The 19,929-nt window shown below is 41.5% G+C and overlaps 1 protein-coding gene across 5 annotated transcripts in view; it reads right to left on the reverse strand.

Moving 5' to 3' along the window:
* The window catches only part of LOC147031599 (uncharacterized), a 595,949-nt gene that overhangs the window by 181,451 nt on the left and 394,569 nt on the right, over nt 1–19,929 (reverse strand). For all 5 annotated transcript variants that reach the window (XM_085865857.1, XM_085865848.1, XM_085865859.1 and 2 more), the window contains 9 exons: nt 17,300–17,584; nt 16,999–17,085; nt 15,403–15,594; nt 7,740–7,826; nt 5,848–6,042; nt 5,463–5,549; nt 5,042–5,233; nt 1,125–1,211; nt 335–526 (listed from right to left, as the gene is read on the reverse strand). In XM_085865857.1, the coding sequence (XP_085721983.1) occupies nt 335–526; nt 1,125–1,211; nt 5,042–5,233; nt 5,463–5,549; nt 5,848–6,042; nt 7,740–7,826; nt 15,403–15,594; nt 16,999–17,085; nt 17,300–17,584 (1,404 nt within the window). The remainder of the gene's footprint in view (nt 1–334; nt 527–1,124; nt 1,212–5,041; nt 5,234–5,462; nt 5,550–5,847; nt 6,043–7,739; nt 7,827–15,402; nt 15,595–16,998; nt 17,086–17,299; nt 17,585–19,929) is intronic.

Genomic DNA, 19,929 nt, shown 5'->3' on the forward strand with positions numbered 1-19,929 from the left:
TTATGTAACCAGAGTCGGTGGTGCAATAGTTAGAGTGTCTGCTCTGAGTCTGGGAGATTGGTGGTTCAAACCCTGGCAAAGTCATACCAAAGACTTTAAAAATGGTATGTCCTGCTTCCTTACTTGATGCTCAGCACTTAAAAGGATAGAGCATGGACAAACAATGCTGGGAAGGTCATGGCAAACCACCCAAGAAACTGCTTGGCAGCACCAACGCTCTTTAAACAGTATGGTACATCAAAAACAATACTTTTGTAAAAGAAACAAAAAGAAAACGAATGGTAAATTCTATTTTGCTTTGTCTGTTGTTTATAGGTTTTTATTGTTTCCGAACCTGTGCTTATGAAGGTTGTGGCAGGAAGGCCTTTCTTTCCATCCTTAACAGCTGAAACACTGATTCTGTACTCTACATCAGGGGTGAGTCTTTCCAGTGGTGTAAAGAACTTCTCAGGCCCAACCATAATGGACTCTGTATATCCAATCTGGCCTTTCAATGGCACACCTTGCACATGGTATCCTGTTATACCTGCAAATAGACACAAAATAATGCATCAATTAACTTGGCTTATACAGTCTTCTTCTTCTTCTTCTTCTTCTTCTTCTTCTTCTTTCGGCTGATCCCGTTAGGGGTCGCCACAGCGGATCATCCGTATGATCCGCATAGTGATTTGGCATATGTTTTTTTACGCCGGATGCCCTTCCTGACGCAACCCTGGTCGTCTCTTACGACACAGGGATATGGTACACCTATTTTTTAACCGGGGTATACACCGGCCCAGTATACTGGTACTCATTTCGCTGACCTCGGAAGGATGACAGGCTGAGTCAACCCCCTGGTGTATTAATTCAGTGGCTCAACGGGGCTTGAACTTAGGACCTCTTGGATCCCAAGCCGCTGCCCTTACCACTGCGCCAACACCAGGCTCCCCTTGGCTAATACAGTATCTTACATAAATAATAATAATAATTAAAAAAAATACTATCCCTGTTTCATTTATGTCCATTCAAATAAAAAGTTTTGAAAACATCATAAAGTTTTTGTTTCAACCTAAATTGTAATTATAATAGATAAAAGGAGCAGTAAATGATCCATAAATGTGCCAAATTCAGTTTCTGTGGGTTACCTGGAACATCAACACTGTCCCACATCACTGTGAGGACTCCAGTCTCTGAAGCAAGTTCCACGTGGATTCCTTCTGGCTTACTCAGTGCTACAAAGGATTCAAAAGCAATCAATTCAATGACAAGGATACAGTGAAACAAAGTATGTAAAACCTACCATAATAAGGTATTCCAATGTTATTCTTTCATAATGTCGTTCATTAAATTGTGTTCATATGACATTTTAAAACAATCACCAATGTTAAAACAAAATTGTCAAAAAATTCTCAGGAATAAAAAGGAAAGTTATTAAAAAAAAAACTGATGCAGGTTTGTCAGTGTAATCATTTTTATCTTATACTCTCAGATTAATTCATTTAAAAGACCAAAATACAGCAAATAAAATGTGTACTTTAATATAAAGGGTGTTCCAAAAAGACCTGGACAACTTTGGTTGTTAATATTGTTAAGGTTTTATAAACCACATGTTGAGATTGAAATGTATGCAGTACGTACACTCTTTGAATAGTTATTTCCGTCATGAACGTTAAGAACAGCACCTTCCCTACAGGGGTTATTATGTGAATAAATGTGTTGGGTTAGGTAGTTAGCATCCCCTCTCAACCAGTTGGATTAACATCATCAGCGCGTGAGGATGTGTACCGTGACTGCCGTCATCGCGTAGGGTGTGCACGTTTTACTGCCACGGCGTTCAACGTGTGCGAATAACACCAGCATTCTGGAACGTGCGCCAAATTCTAAAATTCCCATTTATTGTTTAAAGCCCCACAAAGTCCTTGTTTGCCTGTTCGTCTGTATGGACTTCTACCCTGTAATGTAATTTATTGTAGTGTACCCCTGTGCTGTATTTTGTTTTCCTAATCTCTGTTCATTCCCCTCTACCTAAACACGACCGGTAAACGACCTAGGACACAAGCCAGCCTCACTGCAATGATTGCCCCATTCCCTCTGGCTTTGCGCTATGGACATTGTTGGAGGTTTGGGGTTCATCCCGGGAGCATGTGGGTAGCAGGGGGCGAGTGCCCATGTTAAGTGCGGAGCTCTGCTCCAAACACCGCCGGAAGGACCAAATGAGTGAATATCCAGTCGGGCAGCAGAATGGGTGGGGCTGCAGGGGAACCCTCCAATGGCTGGCATGGGGTCATCTCGTAAAATCTTATGTGGCCCAATAGCTGGTCCAAAGGCCACCTTGGAAGACCTGATGTGTGGCTTATGAGCCCTGCCTGCCCCAGGGACAATAAAGCTGCACTTGGTCGTCACACTCATTTCTGCCTTGGTCCCGGATGCTCTGCATCGCCCTCACTTCTTCCCTGGTTCTGGACACTTTGGTTCATGCTCCCGGCGGAGCTCGTGGACCCTCGATTGTGGAGAGCAGTGTCAGAGCCATTCCAGAGAGCGATACTAAGCTGGGGAGGATGATGATGACATGCATACTGGTAGGCTGAGGCCACCCTGCCTCTTCCAATTTGTCTCCCTGTATATGTGTGGTTTTGTTTTCCTGTAGGTAAGGCATAGGCTAAGCTAAGTCTGCAACTCGTGCATTTTTTCCTTTTTGTAAATATACACCTTGATTACTCTTCATTGCATTTCCCCTTTTCCTGCCCTGGTTGCCCTTTGATGCGGTTGAAGCCCTCGAGTTCCCTTCCTTCCTTCCCATACCCCTCATTGTAAATAAATTATTCTTGTTATATTTTCAATCTGCCCGTGGTTGTCCTTTCTTCCATTGGCCCAGCAACGTCCATATCTAGATTAGCCGGGAGGTTATAATTCCCCACGAATTGGCTCTCATAACAGTCCGGCATTATGCAAGCGGAAACAGCTGCATTAATCAAGATTCAATAAAGATAACAGCAGCACAAAGGGCGTGATTTCCCAATAAGGAGATCACGTGTTCCTCGGTCAATGCTTGTCAGATGGAGGACCCTGGGTGACGTGGTCAAGTTATTGGTGTTCGTGTTAGATAAGCGACCTTCCGTGACATGGACTTATTCGTGTGCAACAGCCTCGATTCCCAGTGAGTCCAGGGAGAACCGGGGATACCCCCACCCTTGCACCACCGTGACTCCGGGTCCAATATATTTAGTACCACAAGTGATACAATGATACCCTTTCTTTTATATGACACAGAAACTTATAAAGTTTTCTTAGTTTTCACGTCTGATGGTTAAATGTAAAAGAAAATGGCAACTCCACAGGAGAAAGCTCAGTGCGTCAAATTGTTGATCGAGATGAGATCCGACACTCAAGTTCAGCGTAATTTCCGTACAAGGTGTGGAAGGAAGCCACCATCACAGACTAGTATTAGAGAGTGGTACAAGGGGTTTAAAGAGACTGGAAGTTGTCAGAAACAGAAAAGTACCGGTCGACCAAGCACAAGTGCAGCAGACATTGAACGAGTGCGTGAATCATTTCAACAAAGCCCCAGAAAATCAATTTGATGCGCATCCAGAGAACTGCGACTACCCAACACCACCATACGCATGATTTTGCACAAATGGGACAACAAACCAATACTGTACACAGGATTTTGCAAAAAAGACTGAAGCTTTATGCCAATAAGGTGCAGATTCTGCAGGAACTCAAACCAAATGACAGACCTAAATGCAAGGCGTTTGCCTTGGAAATGCTCAGTTGCATAGAGGACGACGAAGATTATCTGTAAAAGGTCATGTTCACATACAAAGCTTGCTTCCATGTATCGGGAGTCAACCGGCACAATGTGACGATCGAGGGCTCTGAAAACCCCCATGTGGTCATTGAACAGATATGCAACAGTCAAACGGTCAATGTGTGGTGTGGTCTTCTCCATGACCACTTGGTCGGTCCGATTTTCTTTGCGGAGGATATAGTGACCTCACCTATTTACATGAACATGTTGGAAGGATTTGCCTTCTTACAGATTGAAGACCTGCAACCCGATATCATTTTTTAACAGGATGGCGCTCCCTTTCATTGGGCCTCAGTCATTCGAGCCATTCTGAATGAAAAATTATCCAGGTTGCTGGATTGGCCAAGACGGACCAACTGGCTGGCCCCCACGATCACCAGACATAACCCCCCTTGGTTTTTTTATTCAGGGGTTTGTCAAAGATGTTGTCTCCAACACCAACGTGGCAAACCTGCAGGGTCTTCGTTCTTGGATCACAGCTGCATGCGCACTGGTGGATGCAAACATGCTAAGTCAAACATGGCAAGAACTCGTGTACCCCCTTGATGGCAGCGCATGACAAACGGAGCTCACATTGAAGTGTATTGATGGTGTGCACAAAACTACGAGTTTCTGTCTCTTATAAACAAAAGGGTGTCGTATAATTTGTGGTTCTAAATATATTAACAACCAAAGTTGTCCAGGTCTTTTTGGAACACCCTGTATAATTTAATTCTTCCTTCGAGCTTCAGTGTTGTCATTAGCCAAATTGTTGCAACTTAAGTCACTGAAATATGTATGTATGTCTTCTCAACATGAGTTTTGTGAAAAAGGTAGTTTGAGACCGAACCAGTTTTTAAAGACTTATGTTATTGCAAAGATGATGATGTTACAGATGCATCAATGAAGATAACTTCATAAAATTAATTTCATTTAAAATTGATTTTGGATGAAATGTTGCTACGTGACTCTTTTTGACTTCCTTTGATTTGATAAGGCTTACAATGATGAGGCTTACAATGGCCCAACAACTTCCTTTCATAAGGCTTACAATGGCCCAACAACAGCACTGATTTTTTTGATTGCAAATATGAACATGACACACAAAGCAGTTCTTGAAATAAAACAAGCACAAAAATACAAAATAAAATTCCCATTACTGCTCTCTTTGTTGCTCCATTTGTACATGTTTGCAGCCCATCAGCCCAAGTATCTCCACAACCTTCGTCTTAAATCTAGTTTATTTATTCAGCTTCATAAATGAAAAAAAACCTGTTTCAGCTGTGGTTGCAGTGGGTAGACCATCTTTTCCGTTTTTAATGGCTGAAACACTGATCTTGTACCAAACTCCGGGAGTCAGCTCATCCAGAGATGTTGAAGTCTGATCTGGTCTCACAACTTTCTCCTCTGTTTCTCCAACCTGGCCCGGCAAGGGCACACCACGAACCCTGTACCCTGTTACTCCTTCACATATAGGAAAATAAGCAACAAAACCAGATATAATCTTCATAAAACAATGGTGGTTACAAAATGGAAATAACTGATCAAAAAAATAAATAAATCTGTATTCCAATAATGATTGTAACATTAATTCGAGTTCAAAATTTAGTATTGTCATCTCTATTTTATGAGTTAAATAGAAATATATATCTGTAATGTTATCTGTTCAATGAAGGGATACCATTTATTTTACCTGGAATAGCTACCCTTTGCCATGCCACAATCAAAGTTCCACTTTCTGGGTCAGTCTCAACCTCCAAGTGTTCAGGTTCCCTGAGACCTACACAGCCCGAACAGGGATAGCAATCATATAGTGTGAATTCTAAAAATCCATTACACAACATTCAATATATCTACTCAACTACATCCTCACTGGAATAAAGTTTTAAGAAGAACAACAGTTTTTGTTATAGAAAAGAAAGGGTCATTCATAAAAGTTAAAAAAACAACAAAATATTTTGGTAATATTGTGAAATTAAGTGAGAAGAAAAGGATTCCTTTAAACAATTACTGATAAATGTTCACATGAACACAAAAATCTGACATGTTATTGCAATCTTTTCAACAAAATGTCCAACCTGAGTTTATGATAGTTATTGCAGGAGGTCCCTCCCTGTTTCCGCCCATGACAGTCCGGACACTAATGATGTACTCGACGCCAGCAGTGAGTCTTTCTAGTGGTGCATAGGTTTGTTCAGGTCCCACTGTAATCTCATCCAATTCTCCTTGTTGTCCTGGCAGAGGCTCACTTCGTACTCGATATGCAACAACCCCTGCAGCACCACACGTCCAGATCGTAAAATAAAAGTAGAGGACTTTCAAATTCAGGGAAAAAAACCCCCTAAAATTAGAAAGAACCATGTTCTCAGGATGTAATAACATACAAATCTTGAGTAGGCAATGAAATTATTCAAAATAAGGTGGAGAAAGTAACAAAAAGGCAAATAAAGTGAATGAAGGACCAAAAAGAAAAAAAACATCATTCATTCGTCTGCAGCACTTGACTGTTGGTGATATCATAACAGATTCGTGGCTGCACAACTAACTAATGTGCTGTCCTTGCAGGTTAGGGCAGGAATTTAGAACTTGGCCCAACAACAATTATATTATTTATATAATATAATATAACATATATATATATGTATATATATATATATATATATATATATATGTATATATATATATATATATATATATATATATGTATATATATATATATATATATATATATATATATATATATATATATATATATATATATATCTGTAAATATATATATATATGTATATATATATATATATATATATATAGAAATGATTTATATATCCACATAAATAAAATTATAATGGAGTGAGGTCATACTCCACATGTATGACACTGGAAAAATATTATGTATGTATGTATGTATGTGCATATATATATATATATATATATATATATATATATATATATATATATATATATATATATATATATATATATATATACTGTGGGGCTTGCCACTGCCTTCCCAGGAGAGCAGTTATGGCAGGAATTTGTCCATGGTGCTGATGATACCTTGCCTACTCTTTGAAAATGACACCGTGGGATTTTTAACGTCCACCAACTTATGCCAGCATATGGCACACCAAGTTTAACATCCATCCGAGGGACAGCACACACATTGATGAATCGCCCTACCTCTGAAACACAGGATGACAGTTTATAGCTGGGTCAGGATTCCAACCTAGGCTAGACAGCTGAGGTGAGTGTGCATACCTCGAGTCCATTATGCCAGCTTTTCAGAATATCTATCTTTGTAAGAGTGAGTTGTTTCTGTATGAAGCCTTTTCTTTATTTTATTTTTTTTCACAATTCAATACACCTGGGCCAATTGACCCGAAATTTGCTCTCCCACATTATTTTCACACTCAGAAGGTCAATGTCAAAATAAAAACTTTCAATTCTTCATCAAATTGATGTTAAAATATGAAAGAAAAGCGTTCTGGCTCATCGACCGTCGTATGTCCGCTGTTGCCTTTGGCAGGGAGAGGGAAGGAGCTTCGCTTGCCCCTCCCAGCTGCGATGTTGGAAGGTGAGTTTCTGCTGGGAATCAAACCACTTGCAATTAAAGATTTATATTCTGAATGCAGAATGGCAAGTAATAAACAAATGATTCACAGTCTCTGCTGCACTACACTGAGTGTAAGGAGTGGTCACAGATCCTATATCACTTTAAGCAAGGAAATGAGGGGGCCATTTGGCCCGTCATTGTACTGTTGCACTGTCGAGTGTTTTTTTTTTATTTTTCTGCTATAGCTTTAAATAATGACAGCCTTGATATTTCATTAAAGTCTAAGTAACTCGATATTAATTTGGTGACCCAACTTGTGCAGAAACATGTATATACAATGCATCTTACACACGCACGCAAGTGCGCGCACGCACGCACACCATAGGGGGGGATGGAAAGAAAAGAGTTTCAGCTAACCAGGTTCAGTGACCCTTTGCCACACAACTACAAAGGCTCCGCTCTCTGGATCTCTCTCGATGTGTATGCTTCCGGGTGGATTAATGTCTGAAATGAAATGCAAAAATGAAAAAAACACAATCAGGCAATGTGAAGGAAGTACTTTCAAAAAAAATTTGTAAGAGACATTTAAAAAAAAACTCTACCAACAATGAAGCACAAACAATAACATTACATCAATTCTCCATTCTTTTTGAAACCTGGGGTTTTTCCCTGCCAATGTTTGTGAAGGATGGATGGAGGAGGTATATCTTGCCTGCACTGAATGTCATGTTCAAGGTGGTTGACCATTTACAAATGTTTTTTCATATCTGCAGAGAGTAAAACAGCTGCAACTTTCCTCTCACAGTCTTAATCGTATGCAGCACAAGGCTGTGGGGTAGCATCATTGGCTGAGGGTACGGCTGTGCCACTGATGCAGTGCTCTCTGCTGGTTCAGGCAGAAATTTGGAATTTCGTCATTGTGCCGGCAATAGATCGCCTACTCTTCAGAGAGGACATTGCGGGATCGTTAATGTCCACAAATGAAAGCCGGCAAACAGGATTCCAGTTTAACGTCCATCCGAGGGACCGCACACACATCGATACATCAACCTACCTGTGAAACAATGGGATGACAGTTTAAAGCTGCGTGGGGTACAAAGGCTTTCTGCAGGATTTGCACTCCAGCCACTGTAAAGCCCTTCATTCCGCAAAACACAAAAATACAAAGAAATCTGAAAACCCACTCTGTGGGAGTACCTCCTGTGCAGCTTTCGTTCGCAGGGCAGCTCACCGGATAATAGGATTGGGGCAAAACCTTCAGGACCCCCAATCTTTGATGATAGGAGGGAAACCACGGGGTAACAACCCTGGGTCAGATTGCGGGAGAGTGTGTCGGAGTGGTGCTGAGGTGTCGTCCACAAGACGGCGGTCTCCTTGGGTTAACCTGAGGCGGTCCCTTCGGGTGGGTGCCTGGAATGTCCTATCCCGAAGAGAGGATGATCACCTGTCTCTGCTATCATCTGAGCTCAAGCGTTTGGACGTTGGTATTGCAGCTCTCTCTGAGGTTCGGAGACCGGATTGCGACGAGATCATAGCGGGTGGTTACACCTACGATTGGTCTGGTCACTCTGATGGTTAGCATACCCAAAGAGTTGCTGTAGCTGTGTCCAATAAGTTAACTCCAATGATAATTGAGGTAACACCAGTCAACGAGCATCTTATGAGACAAAGGATTCGTCACTCCTTCGGTGTCATTTCCCTGGTCTCTGTTTATGCTCCGACTGAGGCAAGTGATCTCACCATGAAGGACACATTCTACGCCACGCTCGAGTCTGTGGTTGATCAGTGCCCCAGACGAGATACACTTCTAGTCTTGGGGGATTTCACTGCATCGACTGGAACTGATAGGGATGGTTATGAGACATGTGTTGGTCCCCATGAGTCAGGAACTGTCAACCTGAATAGCACTAAATTCCTTGACTTTGCAAGAAGTTATGGACTTAGGGTGGCTGGTTCATGGTTTCAGCACTCACAAGCTCATCACTGGACTTGGTATTCCAACGCTGGCGGTGTGGCAAAGGAGATTGACCATGTCCTCATTGATGGTCGCTGGAGGATGATCCAACAACTCTTAAGTTGTACGTTACATCCAGGAGAATGGTACCATCCCAGCCGAGGATGGATGTTGGCAAGCTCAAGTATGAGAGGGCAGCTGAGGAGTTTGCAAACAAGCTGAGTGGAGATTTGGTGGGTCTGGGTGCTTTGAGGGGTCCTGAAGAGTTGTGGAGTGCCTTCAAGACCACCATACTTGATGTTGCCGGTGGATGTCTTGTAACTCACTGGAGGGTGAAGAAGAATTTTGTCTCTCAAGGGACACTGGATACCATTGATCAGAGTCGCAGGGCCAGGCTGAATGGCAGAGCTGAGCTGTTCAGGGAGCTGAGGTGTAAAACTGTACATGCGCGATGGGTGGACAAGGAGGCCTATGTGCAAGGAATCTGTGAGTGGGTAGAGCATCACCTGTGGTTCAGGGATTCTCGTCCTGCTTACAGGGGAATTTGCGCATTGCGTTCATCCAAGCCCATCCCTCAGAGCACTGCAGTAAGAGCAGAGGGTGGTAGGCTCTTGACAGAAGAGCCAAAAGTGAAGGCCCGCTGGGCCGGTTACTTTGAGCGGTTGTACCAGGTTGATCCACCAGCTGTCGAGATGAACGTCAGGGGTGCTACAATAACTGCTGCTGACCCTCCAATCAACTGTGGTCCACCTTCGCTTGTGAAAACACAGGCTGTAGGGTAAACTGTGGTCTAAACTAACAGCTTTAAATGGGGGTAAAGCTCCAGGGATCTGTGGCATCCATGCTGACCTTCTCAAGGCTGGTGGAAATGCTGCACTCATGTCATTGCATGAAGTTCTGTGCTCTGCCTGGAACACAGGCATCATCCCAACTGACTGGAAGAGGGGCCTTGTTGTCCCTCTCTGGAAAGGGAAGGGTGATCACCAAGACTGCAACAACTACCAAGGGGTGACACTGCTCTCAGTGCTGGGCAAAGTCTTTGCTCGGATAATTCTTGATTGGGTTCGCCACCATCTGCTTGAGCACCAGTGTCCAGAGCAGTCAGGCTTTACACCAAAGAGGTCAACGATTGACCGTATCCTTGCTCTTCGGGTCCTCACTGAACGCAGATGAGAGTTTCAGCAGGGGCTGCTTGCAGCCTATGTTGATCTCTGTAAAGCGTTTGATTCAGTGAATCGGGATGCCTCCTGGAGGATTCTTGGTCTTCGTAGGGTGCCACCAAAACTGATCGATCTGATGTCTGAACTATACTCTGGTACTGAGAGTGCTGTGAGATGTGGTGGTACCATCTCTGACTTATTTCCAGTTGTTACTGGAGTTCGTCAGGAGTGTGTACTGGCCCCCACACTTTTCAGCAAATGTATGGACTAGATTCAAGGGAGGATGTCGGAGAGATCAAGTTGCGGTGCATCGTTTGGGAATGTCAAGATCTCTGACCTTGATTTCGCAGATGATGCAGTCATCTTTGCGGAGACTTTAGATATCCTTTTGGGGGCCCTCGAGGTGCTGAATGAGGAGTTGGAGCCGCTGGGATTATGGGTTTCCTGGGTCAAAAGTAAGATCCAGGTTTTTCATGACATCTTGTATGCTGATGTCCTGTCTGTGCCTGTTTGTGGTGAGGATGTTGAGGTCGTGGATAGATTCACTTACCTTGGCAGTGATATTCATGTCTCTGCTGGCTGTGAGTCAGAGGTCAATAGACGTCTGGGTCGGACCTGGGGTGTCATGGATTCACTGGATCATGGGGTGTGGCGCTGCCTATACCTGTGCGGGAGGCCGAAAGTCTGAGTCTTCAGTTCCTTGGTGCTTCCAGTCTTCCTCTATGGATGTGAGACTTGGACTCTGACCAAGGATCTGAGATGGAGACTTCATTCCTTTGGTACCAGGTCTCTTTGGAGAATCTTTGGCTATCGCTGATCGGACTTTGTGTCCAACGAGCGGTTGCTGAGAGAGACTCAAATGAGATTTGTTACCTGCATAGTCCGTGAGCGTCAGCTGTGGCTGTATGGACATGTGGCTCGTTTTCCTGACGCTGATCCTGCTCACTAGATTCTCTCAGCGAGGGAGCCTTGTGAGTGGAGGAGACCAATGGGCTGACCATGTGCTTCATGGTTGCAGAAGGTTGATCAGCATCTCAAGGAGATGGGGATGGGCCAGGCATCTGCCTGGGGGATGTCCAGACGGAGGCCCCTGGAGTACCGGCGGAAAGTGGACGCAGCGACACGCTGCTCTGGCACATGCTGCCATACCTGACCTGACCTGGGGTACAAACCCAGGCAAGACAGCTTGGAGGTGTGCATACCTCGAGGCAATCCTGTCAGCCCACCTCTTACAGTGTGAGTGGGTTTTTATAGGAATTTGAAGAGGTCATTCATGCTAACAAAATACAGGATAGGACCGAGAATGCTACCATGTGGGGTGTTCGCTTTCAAATTTACAGCATTAGAGCTCTTGCCATTCAGAACAATATGATTTTGGTGTTCACTAAAACAAACAACAAAAAAAACATTCAACAACTTGAGGGGAGGAGCCTCATAACTTACAGATAGCTTGGTGAGCAAGGTCACAAGCATCATTACACACAACGATTACACACAAATAACTTTGGCACAGGAGGAAGTCTTTCGGCCCATCATGCCTGCATTGCACCCACCCCAGTATCCCTCACCCATCCACATGCAAGCTACCTACAAGTCCTGCCGATTCCAAATTAAACCAGCGTCACTCTTAACACTGCCACTACCTTTCCGGGGTGACGATTCCATGCATTAATAACTAATCTCCGCATAAAAGACGCAATACCTTAAAACTGTTCCAACTCTCATCTTCTTTACTCTCAAGCTGGAGCCCCTGGTCCTAACACTGTCCACTCTGATGAAAAACTCCACTGCACCTATGTTGTCCACGTCCTTCGTTATCTTAAACATCTCGATCAGATCCCCCTTGTAATCACATCGTTTCTCATGTAAAAAGTCCTGTTTCCTTCAGCTTCTCCTTCTAGCTTAATCTCGCAACTACCACTTACATTACATAATACCTATTTTCGTTATTCTTACCCATCTCCAGCACCTTACATTTATTTACGCTAAACTGCATCTGCCAAATTTTTGCCCAATCGATGACAGTATCCAGACCTTACTGAATCTGATCACTTCCATCTCTGATATCTACCTTAGCTACAAGCTTTGTGTCATCTGCAAATTTCGAAAACTGACTCTTATCCCACTATCCAAATCGTTCATTTCAATGATGAATAACGAGCAGAGTACCTGCCCTACGGGCAATCATGTTCCCAGCATACAATGTGTTCTTCTGATGCATGCCTATATTTTGGAGGTGTATCAGCAACTGACAGCTCTGTTTACACATAAAAAAAATATATAACCCAGGTTATGTGAATGAAGCAATAACTCACCTACTGTTTATAATTCAAAACACCTCACTGTACTGGAAAACGTGGGGACAGGATTACTGGACTGGAAATGGTGGAGACTTGTAATACCCCCACCTGGAGGCGGCGCTACACGATAACATTTACATAGAAAATTTGCGTCCTCCACCTCACCCCCTCACCACCACTGGCAAAGATAAAAACACCCCCATACATTAACTGGGGTCATGATGATCCTCTGCAGCAAGTCTGGATGTAATTGGCCCACAACTGTAGGAGGAGTAGCACGACAAACAAACCCACAAACACAGGTCCGTGAATTATAGTAAAGTACCCGACGACCCGTGAACCCGTTGGGTTCCCGTTATGACAGCAGTTGATAAAAAAAAACATTTCAAAAAAAAAAAGATAGCTCCAGCGAACTATACCGCTGAGGTTGTTTGCATTGATCAAATTCTTCCGACGAGTACTTCACTGAATTGGGAATTGATTTTTTAATAATTTTTTTTTTGTTGCCCGATTTGAACGAAACTTGATACTGCACGCCGCAGGAGAATATTGAGTAAGGTGGCCCAAAAATTTTTGTGCTATCGTGTACTGTTTTGGCTATATTTCGGGAACATATATATATATATATATATATATATATATATATATATATATATATATATATATATATATATATACACACATACATACAAGGTGAGTACCAGTGTACTGGGCCGGTGTATACCCCGGTTAAAATAGGTGTACCATATCCCTGTGTCGTAAGAGGCGACCAAGGTTGCGTCAGGAAGGGCATCCGGTGTAAAACATGTGCCAAATCACAATGCGGATCATACGGATGATCCGCTGTGGCGACCCCGAAAGGGAGCAGGCGAAAGAAGAAGAAGAAGAAGAAGAAGAAGAAGAAGATATACATACAAGATGAGAGTTTTAGTAATATATAGATAATGGTCTCAGTACCGATCCCTGAGGTATCCCTTTAATTACATCCTCCAATTCACAGCCACTCCTTGCCTTCTGTCACGAAGCCAGTTTCCAATCCAGTTTGCTACTCCACCTGACATACCACCAGTCTCATCGTTGCTAACAATCTTCCTTGTTGTACCTTATAAAATTCCTTCTGACATTCAAGATCCACTGCATCCACTGCACTTCCCTCATCCACTTAACCAAAAACCACTTCATCAAATCTAAAGAGGACAAAAAAAAAAACTGGTCCACCTGGTGAATATTCCTTTTAACATGCAAGTTACCTGTTCTGAAACAGCAGTGCATGGATGGATGCCTGAACGACAAGCAGTTTACCCTCTTGAAAGACTACCAAGAAAACCTCATAATGTCATTTTGCTATTAACCTCCGGAAGTGGTCCAGTCTCTTGAAAGTCCTTGGACTCACCTTTAAGCATGATGTTTTTTGGCTGACCACATTTCAAAATGCTTTCAGAGACAGGCATTGACTGCATTCCAGTACTATTTGTTACGTCAGGCTGATCATTGTTACAAATCAACTTCTCAACCAAGACAAGGCATTTATCGTCTGTGCACTGGCGTTTGTCATGCTGATGCAACTCATTTGGTTCTCCTTGATGCTGCCAAATCAAGAGCACTGTGAAAAAATTGAATATCAAAGTAGAAGGGATTATCTCCTCAGAGAAAGATTGGTGAACTTTCAGGTATCAAGTCTCAGTATATGGGTTGTCAGATTGTTGGTCTGTTCCCATCTGAATTGCTGGCTCGTGATGCAAAAACTCAGGTTCAAAACGCATGCACAAAACAGTGTGTTTGCTCATTGTCTACTTATGTCATTGGAGTCCTTTTGTTGGCTCATCGCCTGCTTTCATTTTCTCACATGAAGCTCTTTTATGAGTTTCAACCAATATATACTAAAGGCAGGGTGCCACAGTTTTTAGTTCATGAGGAACGCAGTCCCGGGGAGCTTATGGGATGGCGCATCGTCCGTCTGTCCACAAATACTTTCAACTTCTTCGCTGAAACCACAACGTTCATCACCGTGTATGTACCAAAGTTTGTTCATGGCATTGAAAAAACATCTGGCCCGAAGGGGGTCTAAGGGGTTGCATTTGCATATATTGTATTTGCATTTTCTTTCTTTTCCCCCAAAATATTGCATTTGCTTTCTTATCAGAAACTACACATGCAATTCTGATGAAACTTGGCCACAACCTTCATCATCCTTGATGTAATAAAGTTTGTTCACGACATTAAAAAATTGGGGTCTAAGGGGTTCTATGGGGGGGGGTTGCCCCCCAAAATACATATTTACTTTCTTCTCTGAAACTACACAAGCAATTCTGATGAAACTTGACCACAACCTTCATCACCCATGATGTACCAAGGTTTGTTCATGGCATTAAAAAAACTCCATAGGTATTTGCTTTCTTCACCGTTATATATTTTGTGGGTCATCCCTGCCTCCCAGTGGTTCCCTGGTTAGCTTATCCAGGCACTACCAGGTGAGCACCCAGGAGTATTGCCCATATGTTTAATAATAACATTACCAACTACAAATTCTTTTATACATTTTTAGTTTTCATTGCTTTGGTTCTCGTCACTTATCCACATTCAATGTTGATTTGTGTTACGAAAGATATATTTATACAACGGCATCTGTCACTGCAAAATAGGTGTTTTGCATCAGGTTTTCTGACCTTTGTGACCTGTGACAGAAGTTGGAAGGCCCTCTCTCCCATCCTTTATCACAGAGACACTGATGCTATACTCGGTGCCTGGAGTGAGTTTGTCCAATGAAGCAGAAGTATTTTCTGGTCCGACCACAATGTCCACTATTTCACCGTGTTGTCCAGGTAGGGGCTCACCTCGTACTCGGTAGCCCGTCACTCCTGCAAGGATATAATAAGGGAGGTTTTAGCAAAATACACATCTGTAAGATTTGTTTTTTCCATTAAGGTTTAAGATACGAAGTAATTTCATGGAATTCAATTGTCTCCCAGCAAAGTTTGGATTCCTCATAATTATCTTAATTTTTTTTATGGATTTGATGTGAATCTTGTTGGATGATAAAACGAGTGTTCAAAGAAAAACCTTTATAGTAACAACGAATTTCTTTCAGCTTACCCATAAATATAAAACAATTGCACGTTTGCATCATAAATAATTTACATTTGGCAATTATTGCTTTGTTAGTGTTTGCTCTGAGTTTGGGAAGTCAGTGGTTCAAACCCCGGCTGAGTCATGCCAATGACTATATATATATATATATATATATATATATATATATATATATATATATATATATATATATATATATATATATATATATATATATTTTTTTTTAAAGCGATGTGCTGCTTCTTTGCGTGATGCTTAGCATTTAAAAAGAATAGAGAAAGAATAAAAAAAAACGCTGGGAAGGCAATGGCAAACCACCCAGTACAATCCTTGCCAAGAAAATGCTCCGGCAGCACCAAAGCTCTCTCGAGTGTGCTACATCGAAATCGAAATCGAAATCTAAATGATTGCTTTACCAGATATCGAATGTATCTTATACCTTATTATTCTAAAAAAAACAAAAAAACAGCCTTTTTACAGCCATTTTTCCCTGCTGAGCAGGGGTTAGCTTTTTTGCAGGCTCCATGCAATCATGGTTCCCTTCTTGAGGCAATGTTTTATGGCCGGATGCCCTTCCTGACGCCAACCCTGGCCACCTCTTACGACACACAGGGATATGGTACACCTATTATAACTGGGGCATACACCGGGACCAGTACCACTGGTACTCATTTCGCCGACCTCAGAAGGATGACAGGCTGAGTCAACCCCCTGGTGTTAATTCATTGGCCAACGGGGTTCGAACTCAGGACCCTAGGATTCCAAGCCAGCCACCCTTAGCACTAAGCCAACACCAGGCTCACCTTTATTATTCGACAGGGAGGAAAACATGAAAGGATTCCACGTTTTCTTTTGAAAAAGAGAGACTTTGCATCTCTTCCATGGGCGATTTTTAAATGCTGTGTCTGGGTTAAGCATTCGGATGAACGTATTGTCTTCTGGGATAACTGCAGCAGCAGAACCTTGAGGCTCCATGAATGGTGAGCATTCAGTGAGAAATTATCTCGTATGATATTTTTTTTCATTGATTCTTGGAAATATTTCTGTCAAAATAATATATCCTGACTTCAGAATATCTGATTCAAAAGTACTTATAATGTATAAAACTTGAAACAAAATTGAAAACAAAATTTTTGAATAAACTTGGTGCTTCAACAATGGCGTGTTTTTCAAACCTGGCCATCCTTCCTTTTTCCAAGATACAGTGAGGCTACCAGTCTTTGGGATCGTCTTTAGCTGGACCTCTTGTGGAGGGGCAATAGCTATGGAAACAAAGAATGTCAGGAATAACACAGTAAACATGATTGCACTGAAAGTAATCTTATGTTCTCCCTCTAAGAACAAAGTAAGTAAGTTGAAAAAGCTTTGCACACTTGTAAATGCAACTGATGTTATACCGTACAAGTGAGAGGTTGTGTACAACACAAAAGTTTGCTGTGTAACTGTAATGATTTGCAAAGTCTCTACACAATTTACCGGTACTTTCTCTGTGAACTGAAGGCCGGCTTTCTGCCCCCTCTGTCATGGTTGAGATGCCAAAATCATAAATGGTTCCAGGCTGGAGGCCATGAAATGAGAAAAGGCCTGTGTCGGGCCCCACCAAAGCTTCATGAAGAGACCGGTCCTCGCCCGGAAATGATACGGTCACACGATAGCCCATGACAGCGGCCAGGGATAGAGGTGTCCAGTGCAGTAATACGGATGATTCACTGATGTTGCTCACAGATAGGCCAGATGGTGATGGAATGGCTGGCTTGGCGGCTGAGTAGGGCATGGTGTATTCGGTTAGTTCAGTATATGCAAGCAGTAAGCATAGAAGCAAAAATATTCCTTCAGCCCTTCTCAATAACTTTCATAAAAAGTATTTCTCAGAAAAAGAATGTACAGCATAAAGTATGCCCAGCAAGAAGCACAACCAGCAAAAAGGATATTAAGTGTAGACCCTTTATCTTGTCATTTAGAAAACTACTCAAAGTATTATTGGAATGAAGAGAACAAACTTTAAAAACAGAATGTTTTGTCTGTACAAAACCAAGGCTCATGGAAGAGCGATGTCAAAGAGGGTAAAGAGGTACCATGCTGAGAGGTTGGGAAGTGGGGCCACAATTGGAAACAACAGGCAGGGGAATGAACAGGAAAAGCGGTGAGAAAGGAAGGGAAAAAACAGTAACCTGCAAGTGAGAGGGTTGGGTTAGGTAGAGTTAATGGGTTGGAAAAAATAGTGGGTCGAGATGGGGAATGACACAAGAATACTGACAGACTTCCAAGAATTTTAAGGAACTTTAACACAAGAGGAGGCGCTTTGGCCAGTCATGGCTAAGTTATATCAACACCTTATTTATCAAATTCGTAAGCGTATCAACTCATGGAAGGGGGGGGGGGGTGGGTGGAGGGAGGGGATGTTGGAAAGTAGGAATGGCAGAGAGAAAAAACACTACTACAGACACAGGGACATCATCACGGTGTATATATCTGTATAAAGCAGGAGCATCTTTGTCTGTCCATCTGTATGAACGTCCCTGAACTACTCCCTCAGTTTTGGGGCTAACCCCATCAAACCGTCTGTGGAACGTATTGGCATGTGTATAAATGTGTGTGCATGTGTGTATTTGTGCGTGTGTGTGTGTGTGTGTGTGTGTGTGTGTGTGTGTGTGTGTGTGTGTGTGTGTGTGTGTGTGTGTGTGTGTGTGTGTGTCTCTGTCTTTGACTCATTATTATTATTATTATTATTTGTTTTGAGTTTAAACGCCTGTCTGGATGAACCAAACAAACAACTTAATCTTCTGGAGGAATCTGACATGACACACAATCTTCTGGAGGTAAATGTTATATTTATTAATATCATAATATAATCATCTTTATATACCCTAATTGTTCTTCACTCTTTGTTTTGAACAGAATATGTTGCTCGAGTTTCAAGTTTTACAAGAAAATCTTTTACCTTATGGAAAACTTAAATGGGTTAAAGAAAAACATTATGAAAATTTTTTACAAGACATTGTTGTGTCCTCTCAAAATAATTGGATGAAGCTGAAGTTGGATATTATTTTGAGGTTGATTTAAAACATCCAGAAGAACTTCATCACAAACATAAAGACCTACCTTCTGCCCCTGATACAGAAAGTCCAAGAAAAGAATGGTTAAGTGATTACCAATAGTCATTTAATATAAAAGGTAAATCTCCAAAAAACTACTTACTACATTAAATGATAAAGAAAGTTATTTTTCACATCAAAGGAACTTGAGACAATATTTATCTGCTGGGTTGAGAGTGAGGAAAATTCATCAGATTTTGAAATTTAAACAAAGTAATTGGTTAAAGAAGTATATTGATTTTAATACAAAAAGGAGAACAGAAGCAAAAACAGATTTTGAGAAGGACTTTTATAAATTAATGAATAATGCTGTATTTGGAAAGACTATGGAAAATGTTAGGAATCAACAAAACATAAGACTTGCTACATCTTGAAAACAGGCTTCAAAGTTAATTAATAGACCAAGTTTTGAATGAGCGGGGTTGTTTTCAGAGAACTTTTGTGCTATTCATTTGAAAAAAGAGAGTATTGAAATGGATAAACATATTTATAAAAGAACATCAATTCTGGACTTGTCAAAGTCATTAATGTATAACTATTACTAATAAGAAAAAAAAAATTAAAATCAAAGTATAAGGATAATGTGTCATTGTTATATATGGATACAGATAGTTTTATATTAGAAATTAAGACAAGTGATGTATATGAGGATATGATTGATAATATTGACATATATGATACAAGTAATTATAAGTCAGGTGATGTGTTGTTTTCATCAAAGAATAAAAAGGTTATTGGTAAGTTTAAAGATGAATTGGGTGGGAAGGTCATGAGTGAATTTATAGGATTGAGATCAAAGTCTTATGCTTTTACGTATATTGTAAATAATAACATTGAAAGGTGTGATAAGAAGCTAAAGGGAATAAAGAAAAATATAATCAAGGAAACAATAAACTTTAAACATTATTACAACTGTTTAACCTTAAAGAAGGAAGAGTAGAGAAAAATAAATACAATAAGAAGTTATAAACATCAATTATACACAGAAGAGATAAATAAGAAAGCATTAGG

Source organism: Eptatretus burgeri, chromosome 2 (genome assembly GCF_056783735.1).
Source record: "Eptatretus burgeri isolate ZD-2024b chromosome 2, Ebu_testis_v1, whole genome shotgun sequence".
Taxonomy (NCBI): Eukaryota; Metazoa; Chordata; class Myxini; order Myxiniformes; family Myxinidae; genus Eptatretus; species Eptatretus burgeri.